General features: G+C 35.8%; 1 protein-coding gene across 1 annotated transcript in view; it reads right to left on the bottom strand.

Annotated features, from left to right (window-relative positions):
• CPS1 (carbamoyl-phosphate synthase 1) overlaps positions 1–19,911 on the bottom strand; it is a 145,791-nt gene that overhangs the window by 56,085 nt on the left and 69,795 nt on the right. Inside the window, exons 20-21 of the mRNA XM_007187862.2 lie at positions 18,344–18,520; positions 14,905–15,023 (exon numbers count right to left, since the gene is read on the bottom strand). Of these exons, the coding sequence (XP_007187924.2) occupies positions 14,905–15,023; positions 18,344–18,520 (296 nt within the window). The remainder of the gene's footprint in view (positions 1–14,904; positions 15,024–18,343; positions 18,521–19,911) is intronic.

The raw sequence follows: 19,911 nt of genomic DNA, 5'->3' as shown, positions 1-19,911 counted from the left end.
TCGAGGAAGCATTATACCAAGCGAGAAATGTGCTCAGCTGAATGGAACATATTGCACTAAAGAACACAGTGTTAAAATATGTATAATAAATAAATTACCCTTCTGTTATTTGATATGTATTTGAATGTACTACTATGTTTATCTTTACTCCTTTGAACATGAACACATTAAATCCATATTTCAGAACCGTGTCCTCTAAAATATACTACATATACAAATTTTCCTTCCCCTACCAGCTTTCCTTGCTTTCAGAGTTCAAGGGAAAACTCTTCAAAGGTTACACTTTCATCATTGCATAATAGATTCTAAACAAATAAACACAGAAACCCAAATAGCCGTGAGCCTGGCCTTTTCATAATCTTCAGTTTTTCTCTACTTAGCAGCACAAAATGACAGTCTGAAATTTTAGAGGGGGAAAAACATCTTAAAAATAGATGATCAGACTTTTACACGCCCTGACATCACCTTTTAACGGTTAGACAGGATGGCTCAGCTTCTACAGCGACAAGTCTCTCATGTGTTCTCCCCGTTTTATAAACAATACAAGCCTCTCTCCTCTTTCTCCTCGACTTCCGATGTAGATTTTGTTGTTGTTGTTTAAAATTCTACCCTACTCTGTCATCTCTGAAGCTTCCGCCACTCACACTTAGTCTTCAATAATAAATGATAAAAGGAAATGGAATAAATTCCCCTTAATGAGGAAATTTTCACCTGGCACAGAGGAGCTGGGGCAATCTATTAACTGACTGGAGGAACGCCTGCAGCTTCGCAATTACCAGGGGAGCCCGCGTACTTCTCTCGGTCCTCTCTTCCACTTGACTGGCTTTTATCTGATCCACCAACTCACAAGTAATACTAAACAAATTTCCCTCCAGATTGCACAAACTCTAATGTGAAAATGAGCACTCCACTTGGCCCACAGTTATGGGATGGGCTTACAATTTTATTATTATCTTCTTTTAAAAAATCCCCCAAAAGGCAGAAGCTAAGAAAAACACTAGGCCTGATGTTCAGTAATGACACCAGTTTTAATAAGGAAAGAGAACTGAGAAAGATGTATGTGCTCTGTTCCAAGACCCCTCACCAGCCTCTCCCCTGAGTTTTACAGGGCTTCACTGATTATTTTTGGCATTTCACGGGTTCAAGACCATGCCGCAATCACAATAATGCAATCAAGTGGAGAAGTTGTCTTCTCATTTTTTCTGTCAAGGAGACAGGTTGTTACCTCTTTCCTTGAGAGAAATGAAAAAGACATTTTTCAAAAGCAGCAGCAGCGTTTAAAAAAGCAAAGGATAAAACCCAGGAAATAGGGTAAGTACTACTATTTTCTCTTAATTTTTGAGAGCACCATGCCTTATTTCTGTACAGCAATGAGGTCTTTGGAAGAGTTAAAGAAAACCTTGATCTTTATCTCTCATGTCCGGGACAAACAGTGATCCGATGTTCATGTGAAACCATGACAGTATGAAAAGTATTTATTAGGATCTGTGTTCACTCAGCACTATCACAATAATGCTATAAAATTGCAAGTGCTGATTTTCAAGGGATGACACACTTAAAATTATACTTCACCTTAAAGGCTATTACAAACAACAAAATCAAAACCTAGAAGAAAACCTTATGAGAAATTGATATAGTAGATATTTTTAAGTAGGCAATTTTTAAATTCCTGAATCCTATGTTCATTTTTAACCAATCTTTAGTGATTCCAATAATCCAGAAATATTGTTATGTAACTTTTAATCTGGTAAGCTCATTTATATACATCATTAATATATGATGATTATAACATCATAATTATATTCTATGAATACCAAGTAATGAAAATGGGGGAAATAACCTAATATAGGTTAGGTTAATCATGATTTTTGATCCTTAATAAATCACATTTTGTATCTCAGTAATCTCTAGTTGAGAATGCTGTGACTCTCTTTCTCTGCCCTTGATTGTTAACGATGAAAAACAAATGGAAACCACCTAATCACAGTAATAAGACTTGTCCATTAGTATATAAAAGTGTTCTGCTACATTCAAAAGAGCATGCTTCTACTAAGGAAATAGCTTTCACCTGATCAGATTGAGCTAAAAGGCAAAGTCTATACTATGGAATATTGCTTCTGTTATTTCTGCTTAGAAAATTTATTTATAATTTTAAATACACTCAGTGTATTCTTTTTCAAAAATTAAGAGGATGTATTCAGTAAGCAAAATCCTGGATTTTTCCATGAATATAGGTTTGTTATACATCCAGAATTTAAATCCAGCAGATAAAAAGAAATATTGTATAAGGCCCCAGTAGAAAACTGACATTGAATGAGCATTCTTTGATGTTTTAAAATTTGTTATTTCATAATAAGTTTATTTGGAAGTCCTACATTTTAAAACTTCTCCATCATCTTTGTTTAAAGCAAGTCATGTTTCAACAGAGTAGTTTTCCAAATACCACATGTTGTCCAAGCAACAAATGTATAACAAATGTGTAACTTTCTTTGACTTTTAGAAACTATTACTTAGAATCTTATTAAAATTATTTACTTAAGTGAAGCCTATCTACTGATAACTACTGCATAGATTTTTTTTTCTTCCTAAATGTAACTTATGTAGAAATAATTTTTCACCAAATTTTTCTAGTTCTTAAATGAGAAAATGTAAGCCTTTTCTAGAAAGGGGAAAAATAAGAAGCCATTTCTAGAAAAATTGTAGAATTAAATGTAGAAAAATGCAGATGTAGAAAAATTCTAGAATTAAATTCCTGGTGACATGTCACACTAGATCTATGTTAATTTGAGGATTACTATGTACATGGAAGTCAAAAATCTTTATCACTGAGGGTTTTTCAGAAGAAGACATATAATACCCAGATAGCAAAAATTCTCATCTATTTCATACTAAAAACTATATACTCAAGAACTGAGTGAGTAGCTCCCTCTTCAAGTTACCTAGAGCAAAGTATGGTCAATTAAACCAGACCATCCGCTAAAGATAGGTGGTAGGTAGGGTATGAGGCAGTATGGGCAATATCAACACAGCCATGTGATGGCCATTAGGTTATCATTACTATATTTACATAAGCAAATAGTGCTTAACTGCCTACTTCAACCCGAGATAGGCCAATATCACTGACTGAATCTAAAGTCAGGCTTCAACTATGCTGAGAAAAAAAATCTCGTCAATTAAATGAAATAATAAACGTGTCAAGTGTTTAGCACAGTGCAAAGTAGGTAATAAGTGCTTCTTAAATGCAAATGCCAGAAGACAGGAAAAAGGGAAGGAGCAGAGACAAGAGAGGAGAAAGAGGAAGAGAAGGAGAAGAAGCAAGAGGAGGGGACTTCCTTAGTGGTGCAGTGGGTAAGACCGCACGCTCCCAATGCAGGGGGCCCGGGTTCAATTCCTGGTCAGGGAACTAGATCCCACATGCACGCTGCAACCAAGGAGCCCACGTGCTGAAACTAAGGAGCTGGTGAGCTGCAACTAAGGAGCCCTCCTGCCGCAACTAAGATCCGGTGCAACCAAATAAAAGAATAAATATTAAAGGAAAAAAAAAAAGAAGCACGAGGAGTTCAGCAGAACAAAACTGGCAAGTCACCTAAACGTGGCCTCAGCACCTCAGCTCTTCTAAGTCTCTTCCCTCTCTCTGTAGCATTCCTGTATCCAGACCTTGAGGGGTGAGGCCCACCATACTTTGTATCCCCTGCAAAGCATAAATGATCACCCAGACGTTTACTCCGTTGTTGGGAAGCAAGGCCACTGCCTCACTCCTCGAGATAGGCATCTAGCGGTTCCCAGGGCACTAGCGGAGGTTCTGCGCCCATAAAGGCATCTCAGGTATGAATGAGAAGGTGAAAACTCCTGAGGGCCAGTGAGTGATTATCAAGCGTCTGTAATTATAGCTCAGGCAGACTATTTTGTCTACATTTAATTTCCATTGTACACTTCAGGAGCTTTTAACTCACACCCGCATTAACATGGAAGATAAGGCATTTACATTTTATTTAAAGAAAAAAGTATATGTACATGTATGTATGTGTGCATATATACACACACATATATACACTGTCTCATAAATACAGAAAAATTTAAAAAGAAAATTCTTATGCTAGCTCTCCATACTCTTGAAAATTCTGTTTACATCTTTTAAAGGTGACTCACCACGGCTTTCTGCGTGCCAGGCCCCCGCGTTTTCCTCACGAGGGTTTAGAGAAGGGCACATCTCTTACAAGGCTTCTGCTCTAAGTGGGGTCAACAATTCAGGCAGGGAAACGCGCAGCTCACAACTTGACAGCTAAGGAGGAGCTGATCTCCAGCTGTCTGATTTAAAAGTCATATCTCTACAAAGAAGCTTTTGAAAAGGGTTAGCAACTAGAACTGAAGGCAGAAGCCCTGGGTTAGATTTCTTGCTTTCCTCTGACTGGTGGGACATAAAGTATGACACACAGCTCTGTGTGACTCAGTTTCACCACCTACAAAAATAGAATAGCGATTATTTTCCACCTGTATTATAACAGAAATTCACCTTAAGGTCACCAGAGAAATACAAATCTCTGTACCATAAGTGTTATGATTATATATTTTTCACCTTAATCTTCTTAGCTGGTTAATTAACTCAGAGCCTGCACTACCATTGCACGTATTTATGAATATTTCTCATAGAAAGTTTTCTAGAAATTTGTAATTTTGAAAACTTAGATAACTTTAAAAATCAAAACTAGGTAGGGACTTCCCTGGCGGTCCAGCGGTTAAGACTCTGAACTTCCACTGCAGGGGGCGCGGGTTTGATCCCTGGTCAGGGAACCATGGCACGGACAAAAAAAAAAAAAAAAAACTGTGTAAATTTTGGCTTGTTCTCAACAGGCAATAGAGTTTATAATGTCCATGTAAGTATTATAGTGTTCCCAGTATATATAATTTCTATTTGACTATAAAAAACAATTAGATATATCCCGTTTTAATAGAAAATAGTCATTCAGAGACTTTCTAGCTAATTAGTAAATATATAGTCACTTAAATAATGAAAACCTAGAGGTGCTGATTTCCAGTGTCTTCCAACACAGAGTTTATATTCTGTTTATTTTATTTTATTTTATTTTTTGGCCACACTGTGCAGCATGTGAGACCTTACTTCCCCGACCAGGGATCGAACCCATGCCCCCTGCACTGGAAACACAGAGTCTTAACCACCAGAAAGTCCCCAGAGTTTATATTTTGGACTACACATTTTCCAATTAATAATTTTGTGGGTCCCTTGAGCAACCAGGAATTGTAATATATTTTCCTCCACTCCAATCTCCCTTCTTTGGCATGACTGAAAAATTCTGATTTTCACTTTCTACCAAAAATATTTTTATTTATTTAATGGGAATATTATCATACAAATATTATTGAGATTTTACTCTATGCAAGGTCAATTTCCAAGAAAATATATAGTATATAGAGGACTGAAAATCATTCTTATCTGTTTCAGAACTGACACTATTCTTTAGAATGGTGAAGTCCGTTCTTCATTCACACAAATCAGCAAAAGCTTTTAAGAAAATCTTATAATAAAAGTATATTAAGACATGGTATTTAAAATTTGCCCTAATGGAATTTACAGATTAATTGGAGGCTCCTTCTAGTATGGAATAATTACAGAACAATGAGTGAGATTGTGTGGCTCCAACTATAACGTACATTGAGCAAACAGGCAGATAGTATTCACTTTAATTTCTGTTCACAGCCTTAATTTCCTTATAGTAAGATTCTCATTTTAATGAAATACAGCATAAATATAACAAAATAATAGCAAACACGATTTGTCACTTCCTGAGTACAATTCATCCATTTACCTACTTCTTTCTCATTGCACATTTGGTTCTTTTAGTCTAGCTCCTACACTTTCCTCCCCATCATCAAATTTGGTGGACTTGCTCAATTCTCTCCCTCTCTGCTCTCCCTAAACCATGACATATTGTTGACAGTGTCTTCCTATTTATTTATTTATAATTTTCTCTTCCCTTGGTTGCCATGGCATAGAGATATATTGAAGGAAAGATGTTATCCTTGTATTCCAAAAGTCCTGAACTCAAATCGTGGCTTCAGTGTGCACTTCCCCTGAAATCTTGAAAAATTTATTTAAATGTTCTGAGTCACTGTTTTGTTTATAAAATATGGGGTAGGGTTGCATACCTTCTAAGAACTCTTAAACTGTGACTTATATGAGATAACAGTACACAAAGATCTTAGAGCTTGTTGGTCCATTAAAAGCATCCTGTCTTATGTATACCTACGTGTATACAAACCTTCAAAAATAGATTACAAACCCATTGAAGGCAACTAACAATATCATTTGGTCTAATAACAGCTCCTAATAAAGAGAAATGTCATCAAGCAAATACACAACCTATCATGCTGAGATCACAGATGTTGACATATGGATAATCTATTAAATCCTGGCTATTAATAGATACATACATACATACAAATTATGAGTATATGTTATTTCAAACCAACTTAAGATTTTGGGAACTATCGAACACATAAGAATCAATAAGCAGAAAATATATAATATTTATTTTATGAATGATGTGAACCTCACTCTGAAAACATTTTAGGTGAAACATGCATCTTGCCCATGCCAGACTCAAGTTCTCTCTCACACTTTCAAAATGCATAATTATTTGTTAAAACTATGAAAGCACTGTTTAAATAATTAATTCAATGAGGGTTCTCAGAACATTAAATATTTGATGTAAAATTTTATTCACAATATACCTGATATAATAAATTATTAGTTAGAAAAATTAATAGAGGCTTGTCAAATCTGTGGCATCGCCTAAAATATCACATGGAACATAAAAACAAATTAAAAATAAAATGTATTTTTGGCATTATTTCACGGGCATGGAAATTCCCACAGTAATGCTCCTCTTTTCCAGAAGAAAAATTAACCTTTTTATGTAAGGTCCAATATTTAGTATTCTTGAAGAGGTTTATTAGATAAATGGTTTAGGGTATGAAGACAAACCATAGGATACTAATATGTAGTAACTAATAAAATTGTTTTCCTTTAGAGTCAATTACTTTATACATAATATATATTCATCTTAGCAGCATGGCTAACTAGTAAAATAAGAGAACATATATTTTTTAAACTAGGGTGAAACTGAGACTTATAAATATAGTGTGAGTTGATAGTGAAGTCAGAGGACATAACCTATCTTCTGCAAATCAGATCAATGGGTTCCACTAAAGTGTCCAACCATCTCTATTCTCATTCTACATTCAAAACAATAAACACCCAAATACTTAGTGTGTATATACATATATATATATATATATATATATATACACACACACATATATATACATTAGTGTGTGTGTGTACGTATATATGTGTGTGTGTGTGTGTGTGTATATATATATATATACTTAGTGTGTATATATATGTTCATATATATATGAAGGTTCACAGACTGGGGTGGAGAAAACAGCAAATGGTATCAAAAGCATATATCATAGTAAAGGATCATAAAAATTATAACATGTGATTATATGTTATATATAGTGAAATGTATATTTTTCTCTAAATTGCTTCTATATTAAATACCTTAAGGCTAATAGTCTATTGTTAATTTTTTCTACCAAAAAGTATAAATTATCATTAGAAAGTAAAGTACTGACCCTTCTCTGTCTTAAGCTTAAGTTTTTTTGTTTTTTTTAAATTTTTATTGGCATATAGCTGCTTTACGATGTTGTGTTAGTTTCTGCTGTACAGCAAAGTGAATCAGCTATACATATACATATATCCACCCTTTTTTGATTTCCTTCCAGTTAGGTCACCACAGATTATTGAGTAGAGTTCCCTGTGCTAAACAACAGGTTCTCATTAGTTATCTGTTGTATACATAGTAGTTATGCCTAAGTTTTAATGACTTTTAGGTGACACTTTTCCCTAGAAAACTTCAATCAAATACAAGCACAAAACGTTCTTGTCTGGTTTTGCCATGCCTCGGTGAACAAGTTAAATAAAAAGTCAATAGAAACTAACGTGTGTAGGAGAGGAAATTCAAAGGGAGTGTTCCAGCTAAGGTGACACCTGCATTATTACATCTGCCAGAAGTTTGTGGCTGCAGGGAAATGGCCAACTTTACTGAGTTCAATTTAGCACTTGAATGCCCAAGTGGAACTCACCAGGCTTGCCCCAGATTGTTTTCCTAAGCTATAGGCACACCTATGACTCTTCAGCACTCACCAATGGATGTAGTTTATCACATTGAACATAGTGAGGTTCAGATGAAAATTAGACCCTTCAAAAGCACACTTTCCTCTTTTTTTACTACACTGATTGTAGCAATAAGTGGTAGTGAAGGGGGAAGAGAATATTAATATTATCAGAATTAAAAGTTAAAAAAAAACCCCAACATATGAGCCTATAGAATAGTGGACAAAAGCAAGTTCTGAATAACTTGCACATTAATCCATAGTAAATTAAGTTTATATCAATCATTAATAGAGAAATAAATCCAAAACTTAGCCACATATATGGTGTAAACTGTATCACAGTGGTCATATCCCCTACTTTTGAACATCTAAAATGGATGAAAACAGAGTCCTTTTAAACAGTCAAGCATTATGTTGCTAACATAAATAGCAGCATTGTGCAAAAAAACAAAACAAAACAAAAAAACACCAGAGAGCAAAATGGACCATACTGGGAAAACTGCCCAAACTGAATGAAATGCAAAAGAACAAGCAGTCATCATAAATGGTGGAAACTTTCCATTTGGTGATTTAACATGGTACAGCACAAGCAGTGGATGGCTGCCTTCTTTAAGCTAATCACTGAAAAGAGGATTCAAAACTTAATTCAACTTAGTTCTAGCCAGTAAAAGAGCAAAATTATACAACTTAGGCAGGTATAATAAAGTTCTTCAGCTACACATGTCAGTCAGAAATAGCAAAAGAAGCTAAAAATTAAAATAAAGAAAAAAAAATTTAGAAGGAGTTATAGGCAGAAGATAGGCAGGTGCTCAAAGCTGGTAATTAGCATATTCACATTTTTTCTTGCATATTCAGGTTGTTTTTTTTTTTAAGTATCATGACTGTCTTTCAATCTAAAATTGTTAATCCAACTTGATATTATAAATAAAAAGGTTTGGGGTGTAGTGTCTTGAAATAGTTCTTGCCCACAAAGAAGCTTTACTACAGTTGACTTCCTTCCTTCCTTATAGTGAAAGGGGTTCAACTGTGATATTTCTGTACCTGTGCTTATCTATTTATTACTAATATTGTTGAAACCTTTATCAAATGTGCTAGTTCTATGATGATGGGACTATCATCCCTTTATTAAATACTGTCACTATGCTGGAAGTGTCTACTACATGTAGTCTGATTTCCTCCAGATGTTATATAATTCACCTTTCCACCTTTCCACATCCCTAAACATATATATATATAATATATATGTGTGTGTGTGTGTGTGTGTGTGTGTGCGTGTGTGTACACATATACACACACTTATATATAGCATAGGGGCTAAATATAAAACACCCTAGGCTCTGGAGTCCTGCTCAGGTTCGATCTCAATTCTGTCATGTATTAGCATGTGATATCAAGGACGTTGCTAAATATCTCAGAGCCTCAGTTTACTACCTATAAAATTGGGATAATTGCTGACTTTCTTAGGTTGTGGTAAGGATTAAATGAAATAATGCAATTAGAACAGTGCCTGATATGTAGTCAATAAATTCGTTGATCATTATCTTACACTTGCAAGGCGTTTGACGGACTCAAAATTCAAGTTTCTGTATTAACAGATAGAGTTCTAAATCCATTCTTTTGTTACTTTAGAGAACCAGCTGTATCAAAAGAACCTAGCTGATTAAGACATTTGACATATTTATCTGTTTGACTTATACCTGTGCTTCTGTCCTCCAATCCAGTTCTATTTGCGTGACTAAAATTGAATCTGTCTACGTACTAATGGAGGAAAGGATTACAGGTGAGACTTCTGTAATTTTTAATAGATCAAAATAAATGCATTTTTCTTCTAGTGAAAATGCTATATGGGAGGAGCATTATGTGTAAAAGAGTCAATGTTGGTAAGACGAGTGAGTATGGGGAAAATAAATACACTAAAGTCTGGATAGCTTGGTAGTGAAGGCCAATGAAGAGAGCTTTTTAAAATGTTGCAACTACACTGAAAATTCTGACAAGCTCAATTTTTCTTGAACTACTTGCAAAGTGATCTGGTAATGTGAAGTTAACAGATCAAACATATGAATCCCAATGCATATGCATAATAGGCATTGGAATCCTCCATGATACAACTCACATCACATTGAGTAAAGAGAAACTTTTCAAAACCTAAAGAAATCCAATGTGAAATATGTTATCACTCTAGATCGATTCATTCCACTACACTAGCTTATAAATTTGGGGAACTGCCTAGGACAGTCAACTTTCCTAGAATGCCCTTGGGAAGCAATAAACAGTTTAAGAAGAAAAAGAGAAAGTCAGTGAACTGAAGTATAGAAGAGAAATTTTTTGCTGAAGCTGTCTGAATAATGATTAACACCTAAGTTGGTAAGAATGGATATTGCTCTGGAAGTTTCCAGAGGGTTGCCATTGCTGTGATCATGTATTGAAGACAACAAACTGAGTTCTGATGGAAGCAAGCACTCAGAGCTGGAATGCTGAGGGATACTGAGTTGATGATTCTAACACCTGTCTAACTTGGCCCGTCACCCTGAAGAAGACTGGGATTTCATACTTCATCCTCAACATGATACATGTTTATCTCCACCTTTCAAGGAAGTAAGAAAACTGTAATTTCTACTTTCTCATAGACATGTAAAACTCATCCGTTATTTCCATAATGCTAACCTTGTTACAATCATTGTTTTTTTTCTCTACTCCAGTCTGTGGACATTCACATATATACCTAATACATGGGTATATTCCATTTGGAAGTCAAATTCTGGACTTCATTTCAGGTGATTATATATAAATACAAGTAACAGACTGCCATCACTCTAAGTGCTATTCTTATCTTCTGCTAGTGAATGTATTTATTGCATTTTAGAAGAATTTTAGCATGATTAACAACTGTAAAGTGGGAATTTTTGTTCATTGTGATAACGGAGTGCTATTGATCTTTTGATAAGAATGGCATTTGTATCACTAGCTATCATTGCTTCCTTATTTAAAAAAAATAGGTCTGGTGTTAAAATAAGTGACAATGCATCATAAAGAAAATTAAATGATACATTGCAAAATATACATGCAAATGCAAATCGTGACTCTGAAAAAGAGTCTTAAAATGCATATATCTAAAATCACAAAATACTGTTCAGTATAACAAGTAGCATTTTCATTTTCAGGGGGAATAAGAGAAAACTTTCTTGGACACTCATCATGTGCCAAGGGTCCTTTGCATTTATATCATTTAAGCTCCACAACAAAACTATAGAGGAGACATTAGCAGGAAGCATGTGAGGTTGGAGAAGCGAGGGAGGTGATGTGCCCATGGTTCTGCAGTGGGTAATACTGTGCACCCACCTACCCGCCCTGCAGTGGGTAATACTGTGCACCCACCTACCCACCCTGCAGTGGGTAATACTGTGCACCCACCTACCCACCCTGCAGTGGGTAATACTGTGCACCCACCTAATACTGTGCACCCACCTACCCACCCTGCAGTGGGTAACACTGTGCACCCACCTACCCACCCTGCAGTGGGTAATACTGTGCACCCACCTACCCGCCCTGCAGTGGGTAATACTGTGCACCCACCTACCCACCCTGCAGTGGGTAACACTGTGCACCCACCCACCTACCCACCCTGCAGTGGGTAATACTGTGCACCCACCTACCCGCCCTGCAGTGGGTAATACTGTGCACCCACCTACCCGCCCTGCAGTGGGTAATACTGTGCACCCACCTACCCACCCTGCAGTGGGTAATACTGTGCACCCACCCACCCACCCAGTGCACAGGAAGGAACCAGGTGAAACTTCACCCACGTCTAGCATTCTACATTTTATCCTCTCTTTAAGTTTCTCCTCTCTCCTAATTAAGATCCCCATTGCCCATTTTCCCAGGGACTTATAGGAAAATTGCAAAGGGACCTGGGCACATTGGGACCAGAGACATGCTCAGGCAAGAGGATTTGGGGGTCGGCCCAAATCAGACCCAATAAATAGCTACTTCCTGGGTCTACATCTAAAGTCAGCCTTTCGAACATGGGAGCAGTTGAAATTTTGAAACAAATCATAGATAAAAAAGAACCAGCTGACCTTAACCTTCGTCCAATATGTAACTCAGCCATATAATGCTAACTGTTATTAGATAGCTATTACTGTTGAAGCAGTATCTGCCTTGATGACCAAGTCTCTCTGGATATTTAGAGGCTGAAAAAGAGCAGAAGATGTCATAATCCAGGCTAATCAGGAAGATAATCAAAATAGGGCAAAAACAAACAAACAAACAAACAAAAATGTAAGTCCTGCACTCACCCACCATCAGTTGCAATATCCTTTCAACTTCAGATCCCAATGTGCCACAGAATGACTGAGACAGGTAGCTTCAGTAGCCATCCTATTCTTATTCTATTTATCCAGCACCTCTAAATAACCGTCATTATCGAATTGCTATGTGTGCATCTATGACACTCAAAAAAAAAAGGACGTAAAGTGACCATCAGATAATAATAAGTTCAGAGTTTAGGTTTACTAACACCATGGATCCTCTGTTGAGGTCTTGAAGCAAGAGACAATTGTAAGTATTATGTTTTAGAATCTTTTAAATTATTAAGTTGTATATAAAACATTTTTATTGTAGATGATTATGAACAATAGAAAAATCTCTATTTACAGTTATACCTATGCCAGAAAATGGAGACTTTATTTTAAAATGTCAAATTAACAGCAAAAAATGCAATAGAATGTTGAAGTCAGAACGATGTTGTAAGTGATCTACGACTGTGAGTCGTTCTAATAATCCTCCAAACAGCTTTTTCACTATCAATATACACTTATTTCTGCTTAGTTAGAATTTCAACCTGCCTTCTGTTTGTAACAAAAACTATTCAATTATAACATTGAATTTGTCCAAAAATCAGAATGTATATCAAGTGGAAATTTAAATCACAATAACATCTGCTGTTTTTCACCCCAGAACTCTTCCACTGCTACGGTTGGCATACTGTAAGTTTCTAGCACCCTCATGTGGTTTAATTGGAATGGTTTCACAGGCATTTGAAATCAGTTGTCTGAAACTGAAAACAGTGGAACAGACTATAATTCAACATAGAAGTTCTGCTGGCATCATAAACCAAGAAAGGAAACCTCAAGTCAGCAAAATTCTAAGATGAATGTATAGGCTCAATTCTTAACTTCTATCTACTGTTCATTTTATATGATCACTACAAAGGATGACTTACAAGCAACTACAGCTAGTTTCATTTTTGGCAGATTGGAGTCCCCCATTTTCAAAACCAGCATTTGTTGTGGGTGATTGTTGAACAGATGAAAAAGAACCTCCTTCAGCTCAAAAAGAAAAGCAAGTGCCCAGTTTGTGTACATTTTTATTGCCCAGTTTGTGTACATTTTGATTAGGTAAACCCGGTAACCCAATTATATGTTGCAGTTTCTAAACAGTCGAGAAGTCCAGGCTTTGAGAGCTTCCACTGTTTTCAACATTTTAAGCAATTAATTTTTCTACATTTACTAAAATCATTTGAGAATAATTTCTGCAAACAAAATTTTTCCCTCTCTAAACATGGGCCTAGGCTTGTAGGTGAGATTTCTTTCCAATAGTAGTGTATTTCAAAGCCCTCTTAAGGGGGGAGAAGCTAAGGAGAATTACATTGTCTTTCTTAAACTGGTAATACATGTTCCTGTTATCACAGATCCAAGTTAAAACCTATCTGTGACTTCATATGCCTGAGCTGCCTCAACAAACGATCTTCTCAGGAAATAGAAAAAAGTAGATTTTAAAACACTGACATTGGGCTTCCCTGGTGACGCAGTGGTTGAGAATCTGCCTGCCAATGCAGGGGACACGGGTTCGAGCCCAGGTCTGGGAAGATCCCACATGCCGCGGAGCAACTAGGCCCGTGAGCCACAACTACTGAGCCTGCGCGTCTGGAGCCTGTGCTCCGCAACAAGAGAGGCCGCGATAGTGAGAGGCCCGCGCACCGCGATGAAGAGTGGCCCCCGCTTGCCACAACTAGAGAAAGCCCTCACACAGAAACGAAGACCCAACACAGCCATAAATAAATAAATAAATAAAACACTGACATTAGCGGAATATTCTGAACATGAAATAAAATTTTTAAAATAATTGGCCATAAAGGAGATAAAAATGCAAATTAGTGAGAGGTAAAGAGTCTATTAACAAAAATTTGAACGTGGCTTATTTGTATGCTGAACTGGATGTCCCAATGTTAAAAATACCAGCAGAATGCAAGAGGAATATGTTTGCTCATCAATACACAGCAATACATAGGTTGATATTAAAAGAGAAAAATAGACTTCAGAACTTGGAAAATGTATAGAAAACAGAAATACTATTCATTTCATTATTGATTAATAAAATTTAAATCTAGGTAATGTCTGGTAATTAAATAGCACATCAATCCATAAAGGTACACCAATTTTTGTAAATTCAGAAGACCTAATAAAAACATCACTATGTTTCACGTCAAGGGTAGGGCAGGGGTAGAAGACAATTAAAATTATTAATAGATGCCTTTAAAAAGGTAAACGTCTAAAAACTGCCATTTCTTCTGGTTATGCCTATTGCTTTGCAGCATTGGCACTATTTACTTCATTGAAGCAGAATTTTGGCCAAATGTGTAAGGGTAACAGGAAGACAAAACTGCACAGAAGATACCTGGAGTGAATCAGAGCACTAGTGCCTTACCTGTTGAGCCCTTTTAGTGTCTTTTCCATGTTTAAAATGTCACGCATCTTATACAAAAACCACTTGTCAATGGATGTGAGCTTCATAATCTCATCCAGGGACACATTGTCTTCCAAGGCCTGCCAAAAGGAGAATAGATGCTTTCTTTGGCAAACATCTTATAAAGGTCTTATTTGGTTGAAGACATAGCAGCCATTCCTCTCCATGTTAAGAGAGCCTGAGGCTATAGACTGAGAATAAAACTGATATCACGTCATTGACGTTCCTCCCAATAAACCTACAGATACTGCCACAAATGGCATGCACAGGAGGTACTCTGAGTTAATCAGAGTAGTGTGTGCTCAGAAAAATCCCTGTAACAGGCTCTGCTTCCCTGCTTTTTATATGACTGTGTTACCAATTATATTCTAAATCTGGTATATCTTTTTGGCATTAAAGAGAATCTCTTGAAACTATAGTTACGCCAAATTGGTAAGAAAATGTAGAATCGATATAATGATCGTTTAACTTGTATTTTGGATAATTACCCTTTAGCATATTTAGCATATTTTTATCACTTCATTCCATATTCACACAAACCAGTCATTGAGAATTTATGGATCACATTTGGCTTGGTGTTATTCCTCTCAGATATTTCCTCACAGAAGACTTCAAACAAAAAATTATTTTGAATCAGTTACTGTGACTTTTGTGCTAAGACAGGCATTTTACAAAATCCTAATATATTCCAAAACAACGTAGTAATAACTTCTGTGCTGATAGGCAGCTCAGCTTTTTCCTCAAGCTTAGTTTAGCAATTTCTCAAAAGTAAAATTACAGCTATGGGTCATTAAGCTGAGTACAAAAGGCAGCTGAAAGAAGAGATAAACTCTCAAAACCAAAACCTTCATATTCAAAAGATGCCTACTCTTACTCTTTTCTATGTTTAGATACATATTTATACTCAATGAAAAATGATAATCAAATATTTCAAAACAACATATTTTATCATGGCACACTATATTTTTAAATCCCATTAGAAAATATATGTAACTAATAACTGCTGTTATATTTCCACCAAGGGAGCTTAATTTTCCTAAAACTTTTACATATTTCTGGTATCAGAGAGACCATGATCATACATGTTGACAAACAATATAGCTCATAATTCTATTGACTAGAATAAAATGACATCTAATGTGAATACTGAAAGACATATTCGTTTCATAAGTCTATTTATGTTTTTTTGTTTAATTCTCCCTATAACTATAGCCAGGTTCCCAAGGACTTAATATTATGCCTTATTTGCCAAGGGATTAAAGGGACAATTGGCTGTTTGGCCATCAACACTGTGAGGGGAATAGAACCTTAAGGTAGTGACACTTTTGATAGACGAAAGGACATTTTCACACAATCGCACACAGTAATTACCCTGCGACTGATGAAGGACCTAGAATCTGCAGTCATTTTACTGTGAGGAGGGACAACTAGAATCACATCCACAGTTCTGAACAGAAAGCAAGTTCCTGCCAGTCTTTCAAGAGCTGCAGCTTTGCCACGTCACACAGCCGTAATGAAGTTCGTAATGACCCCAAACAAGTTTGAGGTTACTCTAACGTTCCCCAAATCAAAAATAATGCCCTGTATTCTCCCCAAATCAAAAGAGGTGATGATCCAGTCATCCTGAAAAAAGACTGCTGCAAAAATCAGACCTCAGAGCAAGTTGCCCTTTCTAAGAATTATGAAAGCGAGCAAAGATTTACTCACTCCCTTCATTCTTTTTCCCCTTCAGCCCACCACACTCCTAACACTCTTTGTCAAAATCACCAAGTTCCTGGTTGCTGTGGAAATGAACAGTAATGATGACCTCTAACAAACAGAAATCAGTTCCTTCTGCCAGCACGCTGGCAGGCAATAATTTATACCTCAGACCCTGCACTTCTTGCTCATACTCTGTGCAAGAAAGAATCTCCACACATTTTCCCTGAATTCTCATCCTTTATAAGTCTGTTAGAAAAGAATGAGAGATATGCTTGAGTTTTACAGCCTCACTGGGAACTTGGAAATACTTCCCTTGTTCATCCACCTCAAAATGGCAGAAGTATGATTACTAGACTCAAGGAAAAAATCTATTTACTGTCCTTTGTCTGGAAAAAAAAATTATATGTATACATACATACACACACATACACATATATACACATGTATGAATGTTGTAGGTTGCTTTTTAAACAAAAGACTGAAATAAGAACAATAAAGAAGGTGAAACAGCTTTCTAGAATGACCTCTCATTACTAATATCACTCCCACCACCATGGAAAAATGTTAATTCTCTATTCCCTTGAAAGTCAACTTTAAGAAATGTCCATCAAAAAATACTAGTATCTCTCAGACTACTTCAGAATTTCAATGGAAATGAAATATTCTGCATTTAGAAACCATAAAGGTGAGGAGAATATACATTAAATGCAATGAAGGAAACATTCCCTCCCCTCCTTCTATATATGAACATAAAAGTTGCAGAGTTCGAAATCACTAACAGCATTTTTCTGTTGCTACAAAGACAAGTTACAAAGACAGATTCCTTTTTTAAAGACAAAATTCATATTTTCATCAACTCATTCCACATGTACATACACACACATAAAGTGGTCAGCAGGACTTTGTAGCTCCAGTGTGGTTTGATACTGTTGGAGGATTAATACCTAACCTTCCTTAAATGTCAAAAAGCAATTCAAGGATTTCTGACCAGACAGATCCCAGCTGCCCAAATCACCTTTTATAAAATCAGATGAACTAAAACTTCAAAACTCTAAGCATAGTACACATGAAAGGAGATTAATATGGCATTTAATTTGCATTAAAGGGAACTAGTGGGTGGAAGTGAGAAATGTGGGGCTTTTTTGTTCTATAAGACCAATAAAATAATTACATAGAAAAGCCTATAATCATGGAAGTTCTTTAGAGTTTGTTGTTTAAACACAGAAGAAGAATCAAATAAATAAAGATTATTCTAGAGTCTTAGGTAGGACATACTAAGTGATACCATTTTACACATCTTCCTTTCTAAAATATAATTTTACACATTTTCAATGAGCAAGTAATGAGAGTGATGGGAAATCATAAGTCAATATTATCAAACATTTAAGAGTATTGATAATATATGTACTAAAAGGGAAGAACATTTTATCTATGTGATCATCCTTTAAAACTGCAGTGTTTCCTTTAAGTCCAGGCTTAAGGTGAAAATAAAAAAGGGTAATTTTTCATTAGCTATAGAATAATCTGATGAAGTCCATAGAAATCTCCAGTTTAATACTATTAAAGAGAATTAAAGATTTTCCAAAAATTCCTGAATTCAAGACCACTTGGTGATTCAGTTTTACATTAAAGTCCAAGCTGACTGTATTCTGGGAAAGAAAAAAAAAAAGGTAGCTCTGGGCCCCTCGTCACATATTACCTTGGCGATGGCATAGATGCGGGTGCTGGATGGTTCAGCCAGCTCTCTTCTGAGGTCAATGTTGGATGGCCACTCTTTGTTCATTGGGAGACGGGCAGTAAAGCCAGCTATAGAAGGGTGGCACATCCGTAACGCCTTCTGGAAAGTCTCCTCAAAGGTGCGACCAATAGCCATGACCTGTAATACATATTTAAGACTCATATTTTTAAAAAGAGCTTGCATATTTTTAATTTGTAACAAAGCTAGAAGTTGACTATTTTTCAGAAAAGACTTAGGAACAAGACATATATCAGAAGAATGCTACTCAAATTTAAGTTATTTTTCTTTCTTGCCCTTTTACCGTGGTTTTCATGTAACGAGTCTTTGACATTATTAGGTCACTCTTTTACCACTTAGGGAATTTAGCTTGATTTGCTGAGACTGATGAGGAAATCACCTGTACTCGCTCTGGACCATAGCATTAAACGAAAGAATCTGTGGCCAGAGAACATAGACCCTTCCTTAATAAGATCTTGCTTTCATGCAGATGTCCTTTAGAATAAAAAAGCAAACGAAGAGAAACCAGACATATATTAACACAAAAACAGAACTATTTCTAAATGGGTATCAGTCAGTATCCAAGACAGGTTGGCTTTCTTTATAGCTAAGCATTAATATTAATAGAACCTTGAGAATCATAACAAATACTGACAGATTCAGATTTTGAATATAGGAGACTAAATTCCCCATGACAAATTCAACATGTCTTCCCACAATCTTTGCAGCTGATTGTACACTAATCAATTAGGAAAACCATGTGGTGATTTAGTTTGGACAAGTTACAAGTGAGAACTAAAATTAACCTTGAAGCCTACCCAGTTATTTTCAGTGAATAAATACTGTCTTTGATTCTTTCCATGGAATAATAGATTGCCATGCATTTTTGGTCTACAATTTAAAATAATAACAGTCATAACGCTGCCTTCAGTAAACTTCCGTGATGCCTCAAATAGACCTGAATTCTCATTAATGTCAGTTTAGTAAACCTTCATGTCAATTGCGTGACAAGCTACATATTCAAAGATCACTAAAGCCAAACAGATAACCTTTTCACACTGCTCCAAATTTAATTAGAAATAAGGGAAGAGTCTCAAGAGCAGGGATAAACAAAGTATTAGTCCAATTCAGATATGTAATTTATGAGGCACAGTGGTATTTGAAGAGTTACACAATATATTCATAGATTTGCTAGCCTAAGCATAGGAGAGGGTACCAGATATAAGATAGTTTATGGCACTATCAAATTAAGAAAATATTTCTGGAATATTTAAGAAAATTTTTAAATATTATATATTTAAGAGTTGGCCCTAAAGTACTAATTCTATAAGTAATTCACCATGAATTTTCATTAAAGTACACTGTACATAATAGTATATGGAGTACATTCAATAAAAGAGAAGTAAACATAATAATAAAGGAATACATAACTGTGTTTGCTCAAAATTTGTCCTTTTTAATACTTTATATTATTAAAATTCATATTCATTAAGTGAAGATTTCACCATTTTTCAGTGGAATATCTATTGTGG

The sequence above is a fragment of the Balaenoptera acutorostrata genome, chromosome 8, assembly GCF_949987535.1.
Source record: "Balaenoptera acutorostrata chromosome 8, mBalAcu1.1, whole genome shotgun sequence".
NCBI lineage: Eukaryota > Metazoa > Chordata > Mammalia > Artiodactyla > Balaenopteridae > Balaenoptera > Balaenoptera acutorostrata.
Note: the sequence above shows the minus strand (reverse complement) of the source record. Positions and strands in the feature narration are given on the sequence as shown.